The sequence below is a fragment of the Aquarana catesbeiana genome, linkage group LG02 (genome assembly GCF_042186555.1).
Source record: "Aquarana catesbeiana isolate 2022-GZ linkage group LG02, ASM4218655v1, whole genome shotgun sequence".
In the NCBI taxonomy this organism is placed as follows: domain Eukaryota; kingdom Metazoa; phylum Chordata; class Amphibia; order Anura; family Ranidae; genus Aquarana; species Aquarana catesbeiana.
The window spans coordinates 799652314-799671955 of NC_133325.1; the positions used below are offsets into that span (position 1 = coordinate 799652314).

Sequence of the window (19642 nt, forward strand, 5' to 3'; positions counted from 1 at the left end):
AAGGGTGGTGGTCAGTGGCGGCTGCTGCTCTAAGTTAAACAAAACACCCAATCCCCCCTTCGCTCGGTCAATCGGTCAAACCCCCCCCCCCCGTCGCTCAGTCAAACCCCCCATCCGTCGCTCTGTTGATCGTCCGTCCATCAGCCCTGCACTTACCCCATCCAGGCCGCGGGCAGCTTTGGTGGCTTCCCCCTGCGTCTCCACCTTGGCACTTCCCCCCCTGCTTTCGGCCAATATGGTCGCTTCTCCTCTTGGCCAATTGGGTCTTAAGACCCGCTTCCTCATTGACCGGGTGGGAGAAGCAGGAAGACAATAGTGAATATTAATTCGCTATTGTCACACAAGTGGGTACTGCAACCCGAGCCCACCCTTTTCTGAAGCCAATTAGAACCTCTGGCCCCAATCATGTCCTTAAAAAAAAAAAAAAAAAATGGATTAGGGGGGCAGCGCCCCTAATGGAGTGGCCACCACTGGTGGTGGTGCTGCTGCAAAGCGTTGGGTTCAATTTCCCCATTTGGGACTCTTCAGGTTGATTTTTGATGTCTGAGAACATTGAGCGTAGGAAGGATTGTTGAGCATTAAATCTAGTTGAATGTATAGCCATACTTAATACACAATGTCTGATGGTCTCAGGGTATGGGTGGCCTCACTCTCATGTCTTCAAATAGTTAAACAGAGATATGAAAGAGGTGAAAATATATTTTATTAAAAAAATGAAAGTTGTTTATGATACACAGAGGAGACTCCATGTACTCTCATCAGGGTTTACACCTAACCTGCCTTTCGAAAGGAGTGTCTTGTAGGATGTCCTATCCTTCCAGTTATTTCTATATAACCATCTCTTGTCTTCTCAGTCTCCAGACATGGATGCTCTGTCCAACCAGCTGCCCTCGTCTTCTACTGCCTGGGAGGATGAAGAGGATACGGACGAGGAGGAGGAGCTAGCACTCAGTGTAGAGGAGGAGGAGTCGTCAGGTGTGTGTCCACTAAAGTGGTTAAAATTGCCCCGCCTCCTGACTGTATTATAAGCAGTTCATTGGATGTCATTTTCTGAAAGTAAATTGATAGAAAATAAAAAATACAGAGAACACGGGGAGAGGGATACATTTTTGATTGAGCCGTGTGTAGCGGACAGATCTTCCAGTACATAGAATGAAGAGTTGTATTACCCCTGAAGACCTCTATATAGCTCCTCTGAATGGAGAGGATGGGTGCAGTGAAAAGAAAAGAACACTGGAGCACATTTTGGGAGAATATTTGGAAGGATCTATTCTTTTAGATGAGTAAATATGAACCCACCAATCCCAGGGTGATGCTACATTATCCTTTCTCTGGAGCTTACGCCCACAATGGAGTCCCAAACCCATAGTTATACCAAGAGCACCCCCTGATCCCCTCCTGAGGAGGAAGAACCTTCCCCTGAGCCCACGAGGTGCAAAGCTCCAGATAGGAGAAGGCACTCTGGTCCACCTAGCCAAAAGGCAGAAAAATCAAATACCGTGGACATGAAAAAATTGCAACGATAACCATTTTATTTCCTATAATGTTTGGGGGTTAGAAGTCATTTTCTAGCAATAAATACTAATTTAAACTTGCAAACAAAAAGTGCCAGAAAAGGCCTGGTCTTCAAGTGGTTTATGGACACCATGGATTCTGTGGAGTACAGCTTGGGACCCAGTGAGACAGTGACTGTGCCGATGATGGGCAAAAAGCCTGGAACAGCTGTATGCAATTTGGAATAAATGGCTCTATAATATTGGGTTATATTTTTGCATTATACACCAGTGGTCCTGGATGTCCATGTGGCTGATGGGGTGTAAAGCAATGGTTTCTTGGCTCCGCCGACTGTCCCGGAATGAGGAATAATCTTCTTATTTCTGGTATATGTGATGGAATGAGACGTGTTCTTAGCTTTACTGTGCTATAGATTTTATAATGAGCGTTCACCTTCTACAGGCTCTAAACTGGACGGTGAGGAAAGACTAGCGGAGTGCAAGGATAGAGAGAGCCCCACGGCGCTGAGCACGTTACCAGATCAGGAGACAGGTAAGGCTAATATTATGGGGATTTCTGGTCATTGAGGAGCCCCCTAGTTTGATTACATTTCTCTTAGGGCTCGTATAGACTTGCGGTTGGGTTGGGTGGGGAGGAGGTAAAACACGCAATTGAACCATGTTTTTACTGCCATCCAGTGCCAGGACAAGGACATCTAGAGCCCAGGGCGAACATGCCAAACTGCGCCCCCCCCCCAGATGTATGACCAGTATGTGTCAGTAAAAATCACCCCCCCACACTCAAAAAAAAAAAAAAAAAAAAAGAGCACGGACGAGTACACATCTTCCCCCCCTACACACTCCAAATATCCCCTCCCAGCACAAATCCCCCCCCCCCCTCAATCCCCCATCCTAGCACAAATCTTCCTACCATCCTTCCTCCTGACACAAATCTCCCTAAATCACCACTTTTAGCACACCCCCCAGCTCGGGGCGAATATGCCAAACTGCGCCCCCGCTCTCAAGATGTATGACCAACATCTGTCAGCAAACCCCCCCCCCCCAAAAAAAAAAAAACTGACCACAAATCTGCATGCTTTCCCGCTATCCCCAGTACAAATCAAATCCACCCCCCTGCTGAAATCCCCCTCCCAGCACAAATCCCCCCCCCCCCCAAAAAAAAAATTGAGCACAAATCTGCATGCTTTCCCCCTATCCCCAGTACAAATCCTCCCCCCGATTCCCCCCCAGCTCAGATGCCCCTTCCTTCCTTAAAAAAAATCACCTCCTCCTAGCACAAATCCTCTACCCCTAAAATTTCGCCTCCAGGTATACCTCTCCCCCTCCCGCCACTCTCCAAATCCCCCCTCCCACCACCTCCCCAATCCCCCATCCTAGCGCAAAACTTCTTCCTACCATCCCTCCTCCTGACACAAGTCTCCCTAAATCACCTCTTAGCACCCCCCCCCCCCCAAAAATTTTCTTTCCTAGAATGATACTTACCCCCTGCGCTCCTCGCGTTCCAACACAAATCACCTCCCCGGTCCCCCCCCCATCTCCTTGGCGACCCCCCCACCTCACATGATACCACAGTGCCCAGGGCAGAGTCCACCCCTTGTCCATGGCTGGTGGGAGGGGCCAGCAGGGGGCTGTACAGAGCTTCCTGAAAACATTGCAGCACCCCGGCCTTAGTACTCCCACCAAGAGCTCTCAGTCCTGATACAAGCAGTGGGTGGGCTCTTGGGAGGAGTTATGCAAATACCAAAATGCCTTGATGTGTGGGTGTCATTTTGGAGGAGTGGGAAAAATGTGCTGATGGGGACAGCCTTCATTACATTTGCAGATCATTGCTGAACTCAGGGCTGCTGTTAGAAATCATGGGGGCCCATACAGCCCTCCTGACGGGACCCCCCAATCCCCCACCTCCTGGGGTGCAGCAGAAAAGCAACACTGAATTTATCTGCCTACACCTCGAAAATGGAAAAATGTCCCTCCTCTGCTTCCACCTCCTGGGCCCCACTGTTAACCTGATGGGGCCCAGGGAAAGGACAGAGTCTGTCTTACTGAAAACAATAGCAGTCTGCAGTCTTTAATGATGTGAAACATCCACAATGCTGTTTGTCCAGCTATAAGCCGGGTACACGCTACAGTTTTTTTTTTTTTTTCGCGGGTTGCACGAAAAAAAACAGACAGCTCCGGTCGGGAGCCGCTGTACTAACAATGAGAGGTTAGTCCAGCAATCTCCCCTGCTGAGCTGTTCTGACAGGGGAACCCCCCCTCCGCCAAAACACTCCGATCAGCGCTCTCTGCCATTGGCTGACAGCACTGATCGGGAGTCGGTCGGCTGCTGGTTTTCCAGCACACACGTCCAACAGAAGCCACCCGAACAACGGTCGATTTTCTTTTGAACCGGTAAATGTCTCCCGACATTCAGCCCGTGTGTCCCGGGGGCTTTACAGTCATATTAAGGAGATCAGAGGAGGCGTTTTATTTACACAATGGAAGAGGAAGTTTTTGTATCCCTATAATAATGATGTGGTGATGGTGGCGGGATTGTAAATGAAAGGAAAATGTCCGTTTAACCAAACAAACGGTTCCTCCTCCAGACGGGGTAAACTTTGTCTGGCCAGAGATGATCCCGGCTCAGACGTATCACCCTCTCAGCAGCAGCCTGAACACGGATGTGACGGGGCGCCCCCGGAGGGAGAAAGTGAGACTACCCGTGTCCATCCTCAGCGGGAAACCAGCATCTGTACTGAATAGCAAGGTGAGTGTAAGCTCCTCTGGTTCAGAGACTGAAGTGACTGGCTCAGTGTTCTCAGTACAGCGCTGCGGTATATGTCAGAGCTATATAAATGTATAATAATAGCGTGTGACTGGAGGGGGGGGGGGGATTAGAGTGTACATTTTTTTTATTAAAAAATCACACAAACATACAGCTCAGATCAAAGCAAATCAGAAAAACGTTTCTTGACAAGATAACATAGAAAGAAACATATTTTAATGACAACTACAAACCCCGAAACTCAACTTAAACACAATCCAGGCTAAGAAACATTTTGAGATTTAATCGCCATCAGGATGCAATTCCAACCCCCCTCCCCACATCATTCACCCCGACTTCCACATCATTCACCTTACATTCTGCACCAGCCACCCTCATGCCTTTCCCACCTCCCCCATCATCCAATCCATCCCTCATTCCACCCGCACTTCTGCTACGCCGAGGAGGAGGGGGTTGGCACCACCATACATTCTGGTCCAGCACCTTCCACTGCCTTCACTACACTAGGAGAAACAATAGGTGCAGACACAGACTTGACAACCACACTTTCTGACACTGGGAGACCACAGACTGGGGGGACACTGACACCACGGAGGGCCTCACAGACACAGATTCTGACAGGACAGAGACTCTAGGATTCCCTGGTACAACCCCCGCCAACCCAGACTCTTCTCTATCCAGATGGAAGAATTCCTCCACTAACTCTGGCCTATTGTGCAAAGCCTCAGGGCACCGGCTATAAGGGTGACCAACCTTATCACATAGGTTACATTTAATGATGTTACAGTCCCTTGTCAGATTCCCTAGTTCCTGACACAAAGAGCACTTCTGTTCTGGACATTTAGAGGAGAAATGTCCCTTGACTCCACATTTATGGCACAGTTTAGGTTGACCAGGGTAGAAGACGATAATTCTAGCTCTACCAATAAAGGCAGAGGAGGGCAAATGCTGGACCACATTCCCACACACACTCAACCTCATTGACACCGATCACCCACCCGTCCAGATTCCTCTATCATCCACAATCTTTTTTAGCGGGCACAACCTCCTCAACCAGACCCATAAATCCTCAGGGGGTATAGACTCATTCCTTGTCAGGATAGTCACATTCTTCATCAAGGGCTGTCGTGAGATTACCTTAGGGACAAGCCCCTTCCAGTCCGGCTGGTCCCTATATACATATTCAAACCGCTCCCAAAACAGATCCAGTGACTCTGGACGCACAAATGATAAATCATATTTATAGGAACCAGCCGGACTGATGAGGGCATAAATATCCTCCGCCTTAAATCCCATGGCTAGGATCTTATCCACAACCACCCTCCTGATAGGTGGAATACCTCCTCCTTCCCACCTGAGCTGTACAACATTCCTGCTTTAATAGAAGAAGGTGCGTTAGGTGAAAGTCGCACAACTGGCTCCCTTCAACCAGCAGCAGCATGACTTTGTCCCAACACAGCCTTAGCATAATTCCTAACTGGGACAGATGAAACATTAACTGGCTGCATAGGAATATTAACCGGCTGCATAGGAACCTCTGAAATCTGGTTTGGTAAATTACGCACCACTTGATCCTCCCTCCTCCCCTCCAGCACAACAGTCCCCTTCACCATAGTCCCAGAAGTACCACCATTACCAGCAGTCCCGTCATCAAGTAAAGTCTTCTGTTTAGAAAAAAAACCAGTTGTTTCAGCATTCATACGACCCGCCTGCTCTGCAGTTTCAATGTTCATGTGACATTCTTGCTCTGCACTGTTAGTGTCCATGTGGGACTCCTCACAGCCAGCTAATCCATCCTGCATTCTCTGCTGCTTGCAAGGATCTGTTGGCAGGTGCAATCTCAGGAAAGTCCTCCACACACTGAGAGATTTTCAGCAAGCACTCCTTGACCATGATCCTCATCTGACGAGTCGGTGCCACTCAAGGAAGACTCCATTTTGTAATGGTCTGCAGCAATCCGCTATTTTCCTCAACCTCCCCTAGAGATGACCCAGGCTGCTGGGGAGAGAGGGTGGCAGATACTGACTCAGACACGACAGATCCTAAGACAGGGGTAGTACTGGGGCCACCATGTGAAGCCACTTCCTTACCCCCCATCCATACTGTCGCCGTTGCTCTGGCATCCACCCTCTGGCTGGTACTGGCACAGGCACTTGCCTTCATCTGTTAGAATCTCTCCTCATTCTCACACTTTTCTCTGAACACACCGCTGCTCTCCTTCAGAGAGGCGACCAACTTCTCCTGCTTTTTCAATGCCTCTTCCAGAGACTTCAGCTTGGAGACTTCCCTCTTACTGTTTTCAGACTTACTATGCAGGTATTTCTTTTTCCTGAGATCTTCTTTCATGACAGTAAGTTTATGTTCCTCCTTAGCAATGCGGCGCAGTCTGTTCACCACTTTATCCTGGAAGACTGGTAAGGACTCCCCTTGCATAGGGACAGGCCCAGGATCCATTGCAGCTTGAGCACATGGAGTAGGCCTCAGTGCCTCTGGAGAGCCTCCACCTTCATCTCCCCCCACCCACTGCATGGTGGTTGGGGGAGAAGCCTGCAGGACAGGCCCAGGTTTGATGTTTCCTCTAGCTGAGACCAAAGTAGAGTGAGCCAACAGCACCTTGCAAAACAGCACCACCTGGTGGAGAAACTCCTCTGGTACAGAGACTGATGTGACTGGCTCTGTGTTCTTTGTACAGCACTGCTGTATATGTCAGAGCCAGGCATGTACTGGCCATTGGGACTACAGGGAGTTTCCCGGTGGGCCGATGGCTCAGTGGGCCGATTTCAGTGACAGTGGACCGCTGCCTCCCTCCAGTCCTCTGTCCCCCCCCCCCCGCAGTGCTCACCTCCTCTCCCTGGCTAGTTATGCAGCGCGCCTGAATACAGACATGATGCTCAGGAGTCATCACTTAGAAGCTCATCATACGATCTGGAAGGAGGGCGGCCTCACTTTCCTGCCTAATCTTGTTCCATTGGGGGGGGGGGCGCCAAACTGATTCTTTGCCCCAGGTGAAATAATGTCTAGCTTCCCCACTGATACTGCCTATAAGAGAAATAATGTAAAACGGCTAATAGCTAGTGGGGGGGGGGGGGGCTTGGGTGACAAGCCGGCATGGGAGAGACCTGTCAAAGTGGGCCAGTCTGGGTGAAGTCCAGGGCCAAATTTTTGTCCCAGTCCAGCCCTGGTCAGAGCTAAATAAATGTATAATTATAATAGTATGTGACTGTGGGGGAGGGGACATTAGAGTGTAAGCTCCTCTGGTAAGAGACTAACGTGACCGACTCAGTGTTCTCTCATTGGCCACTTTATTAGGTACACCTGTTCAATTGCTTGGTAACACAAATTGCTAATCAGCCAATCACATGGCAGCAACTCAATGCATTTAGCCATCTAGATGTAGTGAAGACGACTTGCTGAAGTTCAAACCGAGCATCAGAATAGGGAAGAAAGGGGATTTAAGTGACTTTGAACATGGCATGGTTGTTGGTGCCAGATGGGCCAGTCTGAGTATTTCTGGGATTTTCACACACAACCATCTCTCGGGGATTACAGAGAATGGTGGGAAAAAGATAAAATATCCAGTAAGCAGCGGTTGTGTGGAGGAAAATGCCTTGTTGATGTCAGAGGTCAGAGGAGAAAGGGCAGACTGGTTCCAGATGATAGAAAGGCAATAGTAACTTGTTACTTGTAACCACTTGTTACATCCAAGGAATGCAGAATACCATCTCTGAACACGCAACACATCCAACCGTGAAGCAGATGGGCTACAGCAGCAGAAGACCACACCGGGTGCCACTCCTGTCAGCTAAGAACAGGAATCTGAGGCTACAATTGGCACAGGATCACCAACATTGGACAATAGAAGATTGGAAAAACGTTGCCTGGTCTGATGAGTCTGGATTTCAGCTGCGACATTCAGATGGTGGGGTCAGAATTTGGCGCATGGATCCATCCTGCCTTATATCACCGGTTCAGGCTGGTGGTGGGGGGTGTAATGGTGTGGGGGATGGGGTATCACCGGTTCAGGCTGGTGGTGGGGGTGTAATGGTGTGGGGGATGGGGTATCACCGGTTCAGGCTGGTGGTGGGGGTGTAATGGTGTGGGGGGGGGATATTTTCTTGGCACACTTTGGGCCCCCCCCCATTTAAACCGCACGACCTACCTGGGTATTGTTGCTGACCATGTCCATCCCTTTATGACTACAGTGTCCCCATCTTCTGATGGCTCCTTCCAGCAGGATAATGCACCATGTCACAAAGCTCCAATCATCTCACCACTGGACAATGAGGTCCCTGTACTCCAATGGCCTCCACAGTCACCACATCTCATCCAATAGAGCACCTTTGTTAAGTGGTGGAACGGGAAATTCCCATTATAAATGTGCAGCCGACAAATCTGAAGCAAGTGTGTGATGTTATCAGGTCACTATGGAGAAAAATCTCTGAGGAACATTTCCAACACCTTGTTGTATCTGCCACCAAGAATGAAGGCCAATGTGGGTCCAACCCGGGACTAGCAAGGAGGACCTAATAAAGGGGGTCCAACCCGGGACTAGCAAGGAGGACCTAATAAAGGGGGTCCAACCCGGGACTAGCAAGGAGGACCTAATAAAGGGGGTTCAACCCGGGACTAGCAAGGTGGACCTAATAAAGGGGGTCCAACCCGGGACTAGCAAGGTGGACCTAATAAAGGGGGTCCAACCCGGGACTAGCAAGGTGGACCTAATAAAGGGGGTCCAACCCGGGACTAGCAAGGAGGACCTAATAAAGGGGGTCCAACCCGGGACTAGCAAGGAGGACCTAATAAAGGGGGTCCAACCCGGGACTAGCAAGGTGGACCTAATAAAGGGGGTCCAACCCGGGACTAGCAAGGTGGACCTAATAAAGGGGGTCCAACCCGGGACTAGCAAGGTGGACCTAATAAAGGGGGTCCAACCCGCTACTAGCAAGGTGGACCTAATAAAGTTGCCAGTGAGTGTATATAAATGTATAATAATAATAGTGTGTGACTGTGGGGGGACATTAGAGTGTAAGCTCCTCTTGCGGGTCATTATACAGGGAGGTGTTTGTGGTGTCCCCGTAGACATATCTTGTATTTTTGTGTCTCCTCCAGTTTGCGGCGGTGGAAGATCCGGTGAGACGCGCGGTGCGCACTTCCTCCACCACGCCTTCAAACAGCGCTGTGAAACGCATCCCGCGAGGATTCCACCTCATCCCGGCGGTGGCGCAGTTTGGGGTGCTCAGAGAGGGGCACACGTACGCCCTGACAGTGATCATGAAGAATGTCGGAGTGGACTTCTGCCGGTAATCCCTCAATAATAGATAGAATATTACTGACAAGAATGGAGTACGGGGTTTATAAACCCTTCACAGTCTGAGGGGGGGGCGTGCAACAACAACAACATTGTAACAAAAAAAAAAAAAAACTGGATTAGATGTGCGCGGCAACCAATCAGCTATTAGCTTTCATTTTCAAAGCTTAACAAGTAGAAGCTGATTGGTTGCTATACACAGCTGCTCCAGATTCTGTCCGCTCCAGTTTTAGTAAATGAATGTGTCGTTTTATTGATTTTTTTGCTAAGTTATAAACTGGTGAGTTGTTATTTTATAGACGTGCAGTGTTCGTTTACGTTTCATTCGTTTTTTTTTTTCCGGATCATTCGTTATGATCGCAATTTGTAAATTCCAAAATTTGTAAATTCGAACATGCGATAATAAGAAAGAAAATTCAAAAATTCGAAGGAACGAAAATCCGAAAATTCCAAATAATAACTAAATATTAAATTATAGGTATTGGAATTTCCTTTCAAATTTGGCTGTTAGTGAACGAAATGAATACGAATTTATCCGAAGCTACAAATGATCTGAATTAACGAATGCCGTATCTAGGCAAATGGAACGGAATGAATAAATAATAATAAAAAAGTTTTTATTATTATTATTTCTATTAATTTGTTACGTACCATTCGTTTTAGATACAGCATTCGTTATTTTGGATAATTCGTAACTTTGGATGAATTCGTATTCGTTACGTTCACTAACAGCCAAATTTGAAATAAAATTCCAATACCTATAATTTAATAGTTATTATTAGTTAGTTCTTATTTAGAATTTTTGGATTTTCGTTCCTTCGAATTTTTGGATTTTTCTTTCCTATTTTCGAATTTCTGAATTCCGAATTAACGAATTTACAAATTCCGAATATTCGATTTTTCGAATTTACGAAAAAAACGAATGAAATGAAAACAAACACATTTTTCATCAGTGCACATGTCTAGACACCATCCCGCTTTCCATAAATTAAACTATCACTTTATTTTAAAAAATAAAATAAAAACTCAAATTTTTCTGTGCGCTTAATTGAATGCATGCCAAAAACACAGCTTGACTATTCATCGGCGGCACCGCTGGTTCCTATGTGCGCCACACTTTATTGTTTGGCGCAATGACGTCACTGGCTCCGCCCTACGTGTTGCGTCACGTGATTTCTTCAGGGGATTATTTTTGGTCAGTTTTGCTTTGATAATAAAAAATCAGTTGATCTCCATGATGATGTCACTGCCTCCGCCCTACATGTTGCGTCACTAACGTGATTTTTTCAGGGGATTATTTTTGGTCAGTTGTCCTTTGATAATAAAAAAATCAGTTGATAATAAAAAAAATAGTTGATATCCATTACTATTTACATGAAGAGCAGTTTATCCTAAAAAAAAAACACGGTATAAAGGTGGAATTCACCTGAGCGGCCCCCAGATTTTGCATACTTTTGAAGGGTGTCGGGTCTGAAGAGGTTGGTGGACGCTGCTTTAGTTTTACTTTTCCCATGTGCAGCACATAGAATAGAGATCCCACATTTCACTGCTGTGTGATCACACATAACTCCAATAGATACAGATCAATATACAGTCCACATACCAGAATAGACACTTGCTGACCTCAATACGTATATATATATGTATATATATATATATATATATATACGGCTTGCAATTAGTTTGCCGGGGTTATGGCTACAGATATCACCCATAAACCAGGTTTGTTTTTTCTCATGAAAGCAATCTGAGCAGCTAATCAGCCGCTGGATCGCTTTAAGAAGCAGCAGGAGGAGCCTTACCCCCACCCCCACCCCCGCCGCTCACCGGTGTGTTTCTCGGACTTACTGTTTTCACTGACACACCTGAGAAACGATCCGATGGGTCACGCAGCTGACCATAGAGGTTACCAGATCAACTCTATGGTCTTGGAGGAACAGATCGACGTAATGACGTCACTTCCCGTCTAGGGCAGAACTAAACTATTTAACTTTTTTTTTAAAGCAAAAGATTCCTTTTTTTTTAAATTTTTAAAAATTTTTTTAAATTTATTTTTTGCTTTTAAAGGTAAAGGAGAGATTTGGGGTCTTATTGACCCCAGATTTCCCCTTAAAGAGGACCTGTCATCCTTATTCTGTTACAATGGATGTTTCTATTCCTTGTAATAGGAATAAAAGTGATAAAAAATAAATAAAAAGCTACAGTGTCAAAATAAAAAATAAAATAAGATTTTTTTTTTTTTTTAAAGTGCCCCTGTCCTAACGCATACGTAAGTCGTGCACGCATATGTAAACGATGTTCGCACCACACATGTGAGATATCGCTGTGAACGTCAGAGCGAGAGCAATAATTCTAGCGCTAGACCTCCTCTGTAATTCTAAACTGGTAACCTGTAAAAATGTTTACAGTGTCGCCTATGGAGATTTTTATTTCGTTTGTTGCCATTCCACGACTGATGTGCGCAATTTTGAAGCGTGACATGTTAGGTATTTATTTACTCGGCGTAACATCATCTTTTATATTTTCCCCAAATAATTGAGTTATATGTTTTGTGTTCTTTTGCAATCAAAATTCATTAATGTGTATTTCCCCCCCAAAAAAAGCCACGTAATACAGTGTGAAATAAAATATTACAAAACGATCGCCATTTTATTCTCTAGGGTCTCTTTTTTTTTCTAAGAAAAATATATACCGTAATATTTAGGGGTTCTAAATACTTTTCTAGCAAAAAAAAACTTGTAAGCGAAAGGTGCCAGAAAAGGATTGGTCAGTAAGTGGATAGGAAGCCACTCACCGCATACAACTTTATTGTTCCGGCACTGTTCAGGACACTCCAACCAGCTCCTCCCACTAACGCATTTCGCCTTCTAATGTAGAGCCTCAATCTCAGGTCTTTACCAACAAGCCCCAGCAGTGTTTGGGACACTCCGCCCAGCTTCTTCTGATGAGTTGCCCCCTGCTGGGGCTTGTTGGTAAAGACCTGAGATAGAGTTTTCCTGTTAATTATGGTGTTTGGACGGGGTGCATCCTGAAGATCACCCCCCCCCCCCAGCTGAGGTGGTGTCAGCGATTGGTCCTTCAATGGGTTCCAGGCATATGGTGTCAGTCCACACAAGGTGAGTCTGTTCTGGTCTATGATTCATCTACCAGTTCTGTTTTGGGTGAAGTGGGAAACTTCGAGCTGGCTACAGACGCTGACCAGAGAGAAACATTCATAGAAGGGATGATAGCAGATGCTATAGGTGGCAGATATAGGGGGCATATCATTTATTTTATGTCTGACACAGATCAGCCCCTGCGCAGCCTCTTACTTGTGACTTGCTACAAAAGTTACAATGTTGCGGTCTGATCTCTGGGCTATAAAAGTTACAATGTTGCAGTCTGATCACTGGGCTACAAAAGTTACAATGTTGCGGTCTGATCACTGGGCTACAAAAGTTACAATGTTGCGGTCTGATCACTGGGCTACAAAAGTTACAATGTTGCGGTCTGATCTCTGGGCTATAAAAGTTTCAATGTTGTGGTCTGATCACTGGGCTACAAAACTTACAATGTTGCGGTCTGATCACTGGGCTACAAAGCTTACAATGTTGCGGTCTGATCACCGGGGGGAGGGAGACTGAGAAAATGCTTCCTCCTGCCTGCAGCAGACCGATGACATCATCTCAGCCTAGGCAAAGTCACTGCTCATGGGTGGGATTAACAGACAGGGAGTCAGCTGAGCGCTGGTAAATATACCCCCATGTTGGAGTACATTTACTGGGTATTAGTGGGTTAATCCACCTAAGTGGATTACCAAACCGCGCGTTCCCTCTCCCGGGGCCTCTGTGCAGCTTCCAGGTGAAGAGAATTATGAGATTTCTGATCTCTAATGTCAGCCGATAGAACTGGGAGCCATTTTTCTTCCCCCAAAACTCATCCATATCCATATCCTTGTGTCAGAGATGGCAGCAACCTCCCTTCCATCACAGCAGCCTCGCCGCCCTCCTGTGACCCTCTGACTGCTATTCATTAATACGCTCTGCTGGCTTCCCAGTCACAGCTCTATGGGCAGAGCGCAGTACAGGAGCTCCCCCTGGTGGCCGAACCTCAGTTGGTGCCGTGGATAAGAGATGTCCTGAAATAGCCCAAGATTTTTGTTTGATGCATCTGATTTAAAGTTGAAGTTTAAGAGTACATTTACTACTGGTGGGCTGCTCCCCCGGGCACTGTGACGTACCCGGAAATCGCGCTGCTCGTGCGCACTGCGCGCCTCCCCTGGGCTGGGGATTGCGTTGCTTGGTATCAGACCCAGTGCTTCTGTTAGAAACCACAGAGCCCCGTACAGACAACCTGACACGGGGGACCCCCGTACAGGCAACCTGACACGGGGGGTCCCATACCGGCAACCTGACACGGGGGGTCCCGTACAGACAACCTCACACGTGGGGCCCCGTACAGACAACCTGACACGGGGGGCCCCGTACAGACAACCTGACACGGGGGGCCCCGTACAGACAACCTGACACGGGGGGCCCCGTACAGACAACCTGACACGGGAGGCTCCGTACAGACAACCTGACACGGGAGGCCCCGTACAGACAACCTCAGACGTGGGGCCCCGTACAGACAACCTCAGACGTGGGGCCCCGTACAGACAACCTGACACGGGGGGCCCCGTACAGACAACCTGATACGGGGGGCCCCTTACAGACAACCTGACACGGGGGGCCCCGTACAGACAACCTCACATGGGGGGCCCCGTACAGACAACCTCAGACGTGGGGCCCCGTACAGACAACCTGACACGGGGGCCCCGTACAGACAACCTGACACGGGGGGTCCCGTACAGGCAACCTGACACGGGGGGTCCCGTACAAACAACCTCACATGGGGGGCCCCGTACAGACAACCTCAGACGTGGGGCCCCGTACAGACAACCTGACACGGGGGGCCCCGTACAGACAACCTGACACGGGGGGCCCCGTACAGACAACCTCACATGGGGGGCCCCGTACAGACAACCTCAGACGTGGGGCCCCGTACAGACAACCTGACACGGGGGGCCCCGTACAGACAACCTGACACGGGGGGCCCCGTACAGACAACCTCACATGGGGGGCCCCGTACAGACAACCTCAGACGTGGGGCCCCGTACAGACAACCTGACACGGGGGGCCCCGTACAGACAACCTGACACGGGGGGCCCCGTACAGACAACCTGATACGGGGGGCCCCGTACAGACAACCTCACATGTGGGGCCCCGTACAGACAACCTCACATGTGGGGCCCCGTACAGACAACCTGACACGGGGGCCCCGTACAGACAACCTGACACGGGGGCCCCATACAGACAACCTGACACTGGGCCCCAGACACCCAATGCTTCAGTTATGAATGAGCGCAGTGATGATCGGTATCGATCACTTATTGTGTTCATTCGGGAAAGGAAGGGGCTGGTAAATATGATATTACTGGAACCAATCCCCTGTATGGCTCTCTCTGCAGCAGCTGAAAGCCAACAGGAGGGAGGGGAGGAGAAGCCGGCTTTCAGCTGCTGCAAAGAGCCATACAGGGGATTGGTTCCAGTAATTGCCCTCCTGCCATACAAATCACCCTGCCTGTCCATATCTGAGGCACCTTGTGTCTGGGCCCCCCTGCTGGCCCGGGCCCCGTACAGGAGGACTGGTGGTACCTCCTTATCTACGGCCCTGATCGGATCGCCATGAACGGCCAAGATACCACGTAATCGTTGTGCGATGACACGTTACATAGTAATCAGGAGTCATGAATGGAATCCATTCATGACATCATTGTTTTTACTACTGTGTGTGATCTGTGATTTGTCACCAGTGATCACATGATACCCGGGCCAAACAGCACCCTGTACCATATGATAGTTGTGAGCCAATCACAGCATTACAATAGTAAACAATGAGTCTCATGAATGAGAGCCAAACAGTGCTGATTAAATTCCACCAAAAGAAAGCTCTATTTGTGTGAAAATAATATATATCAAGTTAATTTGGGTACAGTGTTGCATGACCGCTCAATTATCAGATAAAGTAGGGCCAGTGCTTCATAGCAAAAAATAGTGTCTGGTCATGAAGGGGGTGAAACCTTCCGGAGGTCAAGTGGTTAAGTCCGAAAAAAGAATTGCAATCTGACGTAACACATCACACTAAAAGAGCCAGGATTTATTTATAGATTATGTTAATTATTTAGTTTCACATTTCTTCATTGAACAAACCATTTCTACTTAATATGAGATCACAGAGAACTTGTGTTTCTTCCGGCAGGTTCCGGGTGAAGTCTCCACCCCCAAGCAGTGGCCTGAGAGTCATCTACACCCCGGGGCCGGTAAGTGTCCCAGATGTCCTTCCACAGGGCTAAGACTGGTATGAGCGTTCATCTGATACTACGCCCCCCCCCCCCCCCCCATGGTACAGATCAGATACATACAGAAATATGTTTTCTTTCTCCAACTTTCTGATTTCATTTGTATATTTATTAGCTTTTCTCCTACAATATAAAGGAGCTTCTGAAATGACTTAAAGGCCATTATGAGGGGTTCCCACCATCCCTGTGCTGAGTTCCCGGGTCTGTACACCTGCTGTGCCCATTATGAGGGGTTCCCACCATCCCTGTGCTGAGTTCCCGGGTCTGTACACCCGCTGTGCCCATTATGAGGGGTTCCCACCATCCCTGTGCTGAGTTCCTGGGTCTGTACACCCGCTGTGCCCATTATGAGGGGTTCCCACCATCCCTGTGCTGAGTTCCTGGGTCTGTACACCCGCTGTGCCCATTATGAGGGGTTCCCACCATCCCTGTGCTGAGTTCCTGGGTCTGTACACCCGCTCTGCCCATTATGAGGGGTTCCTACCATCCCTGTGCTGAGTTCCTGGGTCTGTACACTTTATGAGGGGCTCCCACTAGGGATGAGCTTCAGTTTCAGACCTAAATTGACAAACTAAATGAGGTGTTTGTTTTTCCCACCCGCCAACTCTATATGTGACAGCCTCCCACTCAGACTGGTTGTTAGGGAGCTTATGGTCGTCAGCTTCCTAGCAACCAGTGACGTATCCTCACCCTGGCTAGGCTCCCCGGATCACACCTTTGCTCTATATATGAATAATAAATACAATAAACTAATACATTGCTACATTGTATTTACTGAATGACACTTCCAGACTTGGTGGATGTAAGGAATGTGTCCTCATACTTTGTTGGAAGCTCGAAGGACGGATCTCTTACATTCTCTGTATGACTTCCATTTTTCTGGTCACTGAATCTTCACACAGATTTCTCCATCTCATGTCATCTGTGCAGGTGGCGGCGGGAATGCAGACGAGGTTGGAAGTAGAATTGTTTGCTATGGCCATCGGATTGGAAGGGCCGGAGGGGGCCGCTGAATGTTCACATTGCATCGAGATCCAGAGTGAGGTGGAGACCCTCTTCCTACCGGTCACTGCAAATATCCTTTACTGGAGAGCAGAGTTACCTCAAAGCATCATCTGTTATCACATGACCCCGCAGTGTCCCCACCCGTCATACGACCCCGCAGTGTCCCCACCCGTCATACGACCCCGCAGTGTCCCCACCCGTCATACGAGCCCGCAGTGTCCCGACCCGTCATACGAGCCCGCAGTGTCCCCACCCGTCATACAGACCCGCAATGTCCCCAGCCGTCATACGAGCCCGCAGTGTCCCCCACCCGTCATACGAGCCCCGCAATGTCCCCAGCCGTCATACGACCCCCGCAGTGTCCCCACCCGTCATACGAGCCCCGCAATGTCCCCAGCCGTCATACGAGCCCCAGTGTCCCCAGCCGTCATACAAACCCACAGTGTCCCCACCCGTCATACCACCCCGCAGTGTCCCCACCCGTCATACCACCCCGCAGTGTCCCCACCCGTCATACAAACCCGCAGTGTCACCACCCGTCATACGACCCCGCAGTGTCCCCACCCGTCATACAAACCCGCAGTGTCCCCACCCGTCATACAAACCCGCAGTGTCCCCACCCGTCCTGTAACTCCACAGTGTCCCCACCCGTCATACAAACCCGCAATGTCCCCACCCGTCATACGAGCCCGCAGTGTCCCCACCCATACATTAACTTCCTCCTTCCTAAGTCAGCACTAATATTTTCTAGAGAAATATTGATTTTTAGATATTTTCATTCCTAAAGCTGCTCAGTGCAATCTCACTGGTAATATTCCTCAGGAGTGACATCACAACAGATTACGCAGTTTTCAGAGGGGGAATATGATAGTGATGTCATCATTTGGGTCGGCGGTGCGGCAGACGGTGTGATTGAGGATGGATCTACATCGGGGGGACATTTATTTTTCAATAAAGGAATTGTCAGAAACTCATGTACTGTCAATACTCATTCACATTGGGGGGCTGGGATCTGGGTCCCCCCCCCCCTTGTGAAAAGGGGCTTCCAGATTCCGATAAGCCCCCTGCCCGCAGATCCCCACAACCACCGCCCAGGGTTGTGGGGAAGAGTTCCTTGTCCCCACCAACATGAGGACAAGGTTCCGTGGGGTGCCACAAAACACCCCCCCCCCATTTTGAGGGCATGTGGCCAGGTATGGTTCAGGAGGGGGGGCCCCTTCCTGGCCTACATGTTCGGATAAGAGTCTGGTTTGGGGGGGGAACCCAACAACATTCTTTTTTTTTTACCCTTAAAATCCATATCAGACTCGAATGGCCTGGTATGGATTGGGTTTTTTTTTTCTGACTTTTCTATTGCCAGCATTATTTTGTGAACATTTCAGCTGTCAGTGTAGAAGTCCGCTGATAGGTTATCGGTTGCTAAGGATGCGGCGGTCGGCTTCCCAGCCCACTCCTTAACAACCAGCTTATTCTTCACACAGAATTCAAATCAGTCGATCATTTTTTCGACCGACCTGAATTGGAATTGTTCTGAAAATTTGGAATTTGTTAGAAAATTCATAAACGAAACAAAATTAAACAAAACTAAACAAATTAACTAAACAAAATTAGTAACAATAACGAATTTATCTGAAACTAAACAAATGTTTCCGTTCTGCGTGTCTAGTTCAGGAGCTGGAGCCAAGCACAGCGGCCGCACTGATATCCCCATCACAGACTATCCTGTTATACACAGTGCTGTTTTATGATTGTTCTATCCTTAACCCCACCCCCACCAGTCCTCACAGAGGGCGTGTACGAGAGCCGCATGGAGGGCGCAGCAAACGGAGATTTGGGGCCGGGAGTGAAGCTGATCAGTAGCAGCCTCCAGTCCAGACTGGAGCTTCTCAGACCAAGAAAAATGTCAGAAACCGGTATGTACCCTCCAGAAGGAGCAACTAACGGGGGGGAGGGGGGCATTAAATCTAGGTGTCGCTCAGGTACCAGGCAGAGAATGGGGCACAGGATGGAGAAGAGAAGAACCAGCTCTACTGTAAAGTTATATATTCATTCATTATAGATATCCATTTACTATCTTCAGTTACACTGTCAACTCAAACCTCAATTCTCTCTTCCCAACACCATAGCAATAAATTACAGGTTACAGCCGGGATTTTGTTCTGTCCTGGGAGATGATTCTAAACTTGTCATTTTGTTCTCTTCCAGGTCGATCTTCAGGACTCTGATTCGCATTTATTACCACCATAGAAATTCTAAAATTTATTTTGCTACCTTGTAATATTTAAATAAAGTTTGAGAATCAATGTTTTTGTCCAATCGATCACTTCAATGTGGGCCAAGACAGACTGAGATAGGACCAGCCAGGAATATCACATAAAGATGGTCTACTCATCTTCTCCATGGCCGGATCTAAGGGGGGTGCTGGGGTGTGCTACTCTCCCCAGATTTTGGATGCGCCCCCCTCAATGCTGTGCTGGCCATCCCTGATTCCCGGACCTTTCCCTAGCCTGAGCACAGGCACGAAGATCTCCTCTTCCCCCTTACACACCGAAATGATCTGTGCAGTGTGTAGCGGAGTTGCCATTCCAACATTCCAACCAGGGAGCTTCACAGGTCAGAACTGTAACACAGTAACCAGCTACACATTGAGCAGATCATAGTGGTGTGTGAGG

At 48.3% G+C, this 19642-nt stretch overlaps 1 protein-coding gene across 1 annotated transcript in view; it reads left to right on the forward strand.

The window, feature by feature from the left end:
- Positions 1-19265, forward strand: part of SPAG17 (sperm associated antigen 17) — a gene marked incomplete in the record, with an annotated part of 227908 nt that extends 208643 nt beyond the window's left edge. Inside the window, 8 exon segments of the mRNA XM_073614557.1 lie at positions 855-975; positions 1957-2046; positions 4100-4260; positions 9388-9578; positions 15866-15926; positions 16896-17040; positions 18746-18883; positions 19176-19265. Coding sequence (XP_073470658.1) covers positions 855-975; positions 1957-2046; positions 4100-4260; positions 9388-9578; positions 15866-15926; positions 16896-17040; positions 18746-18883; positions 19176-19195 — 927 coding nt within the window.
- Between the last annotated feature and the right edge of the window lie 377 nt (positions 19266-19642).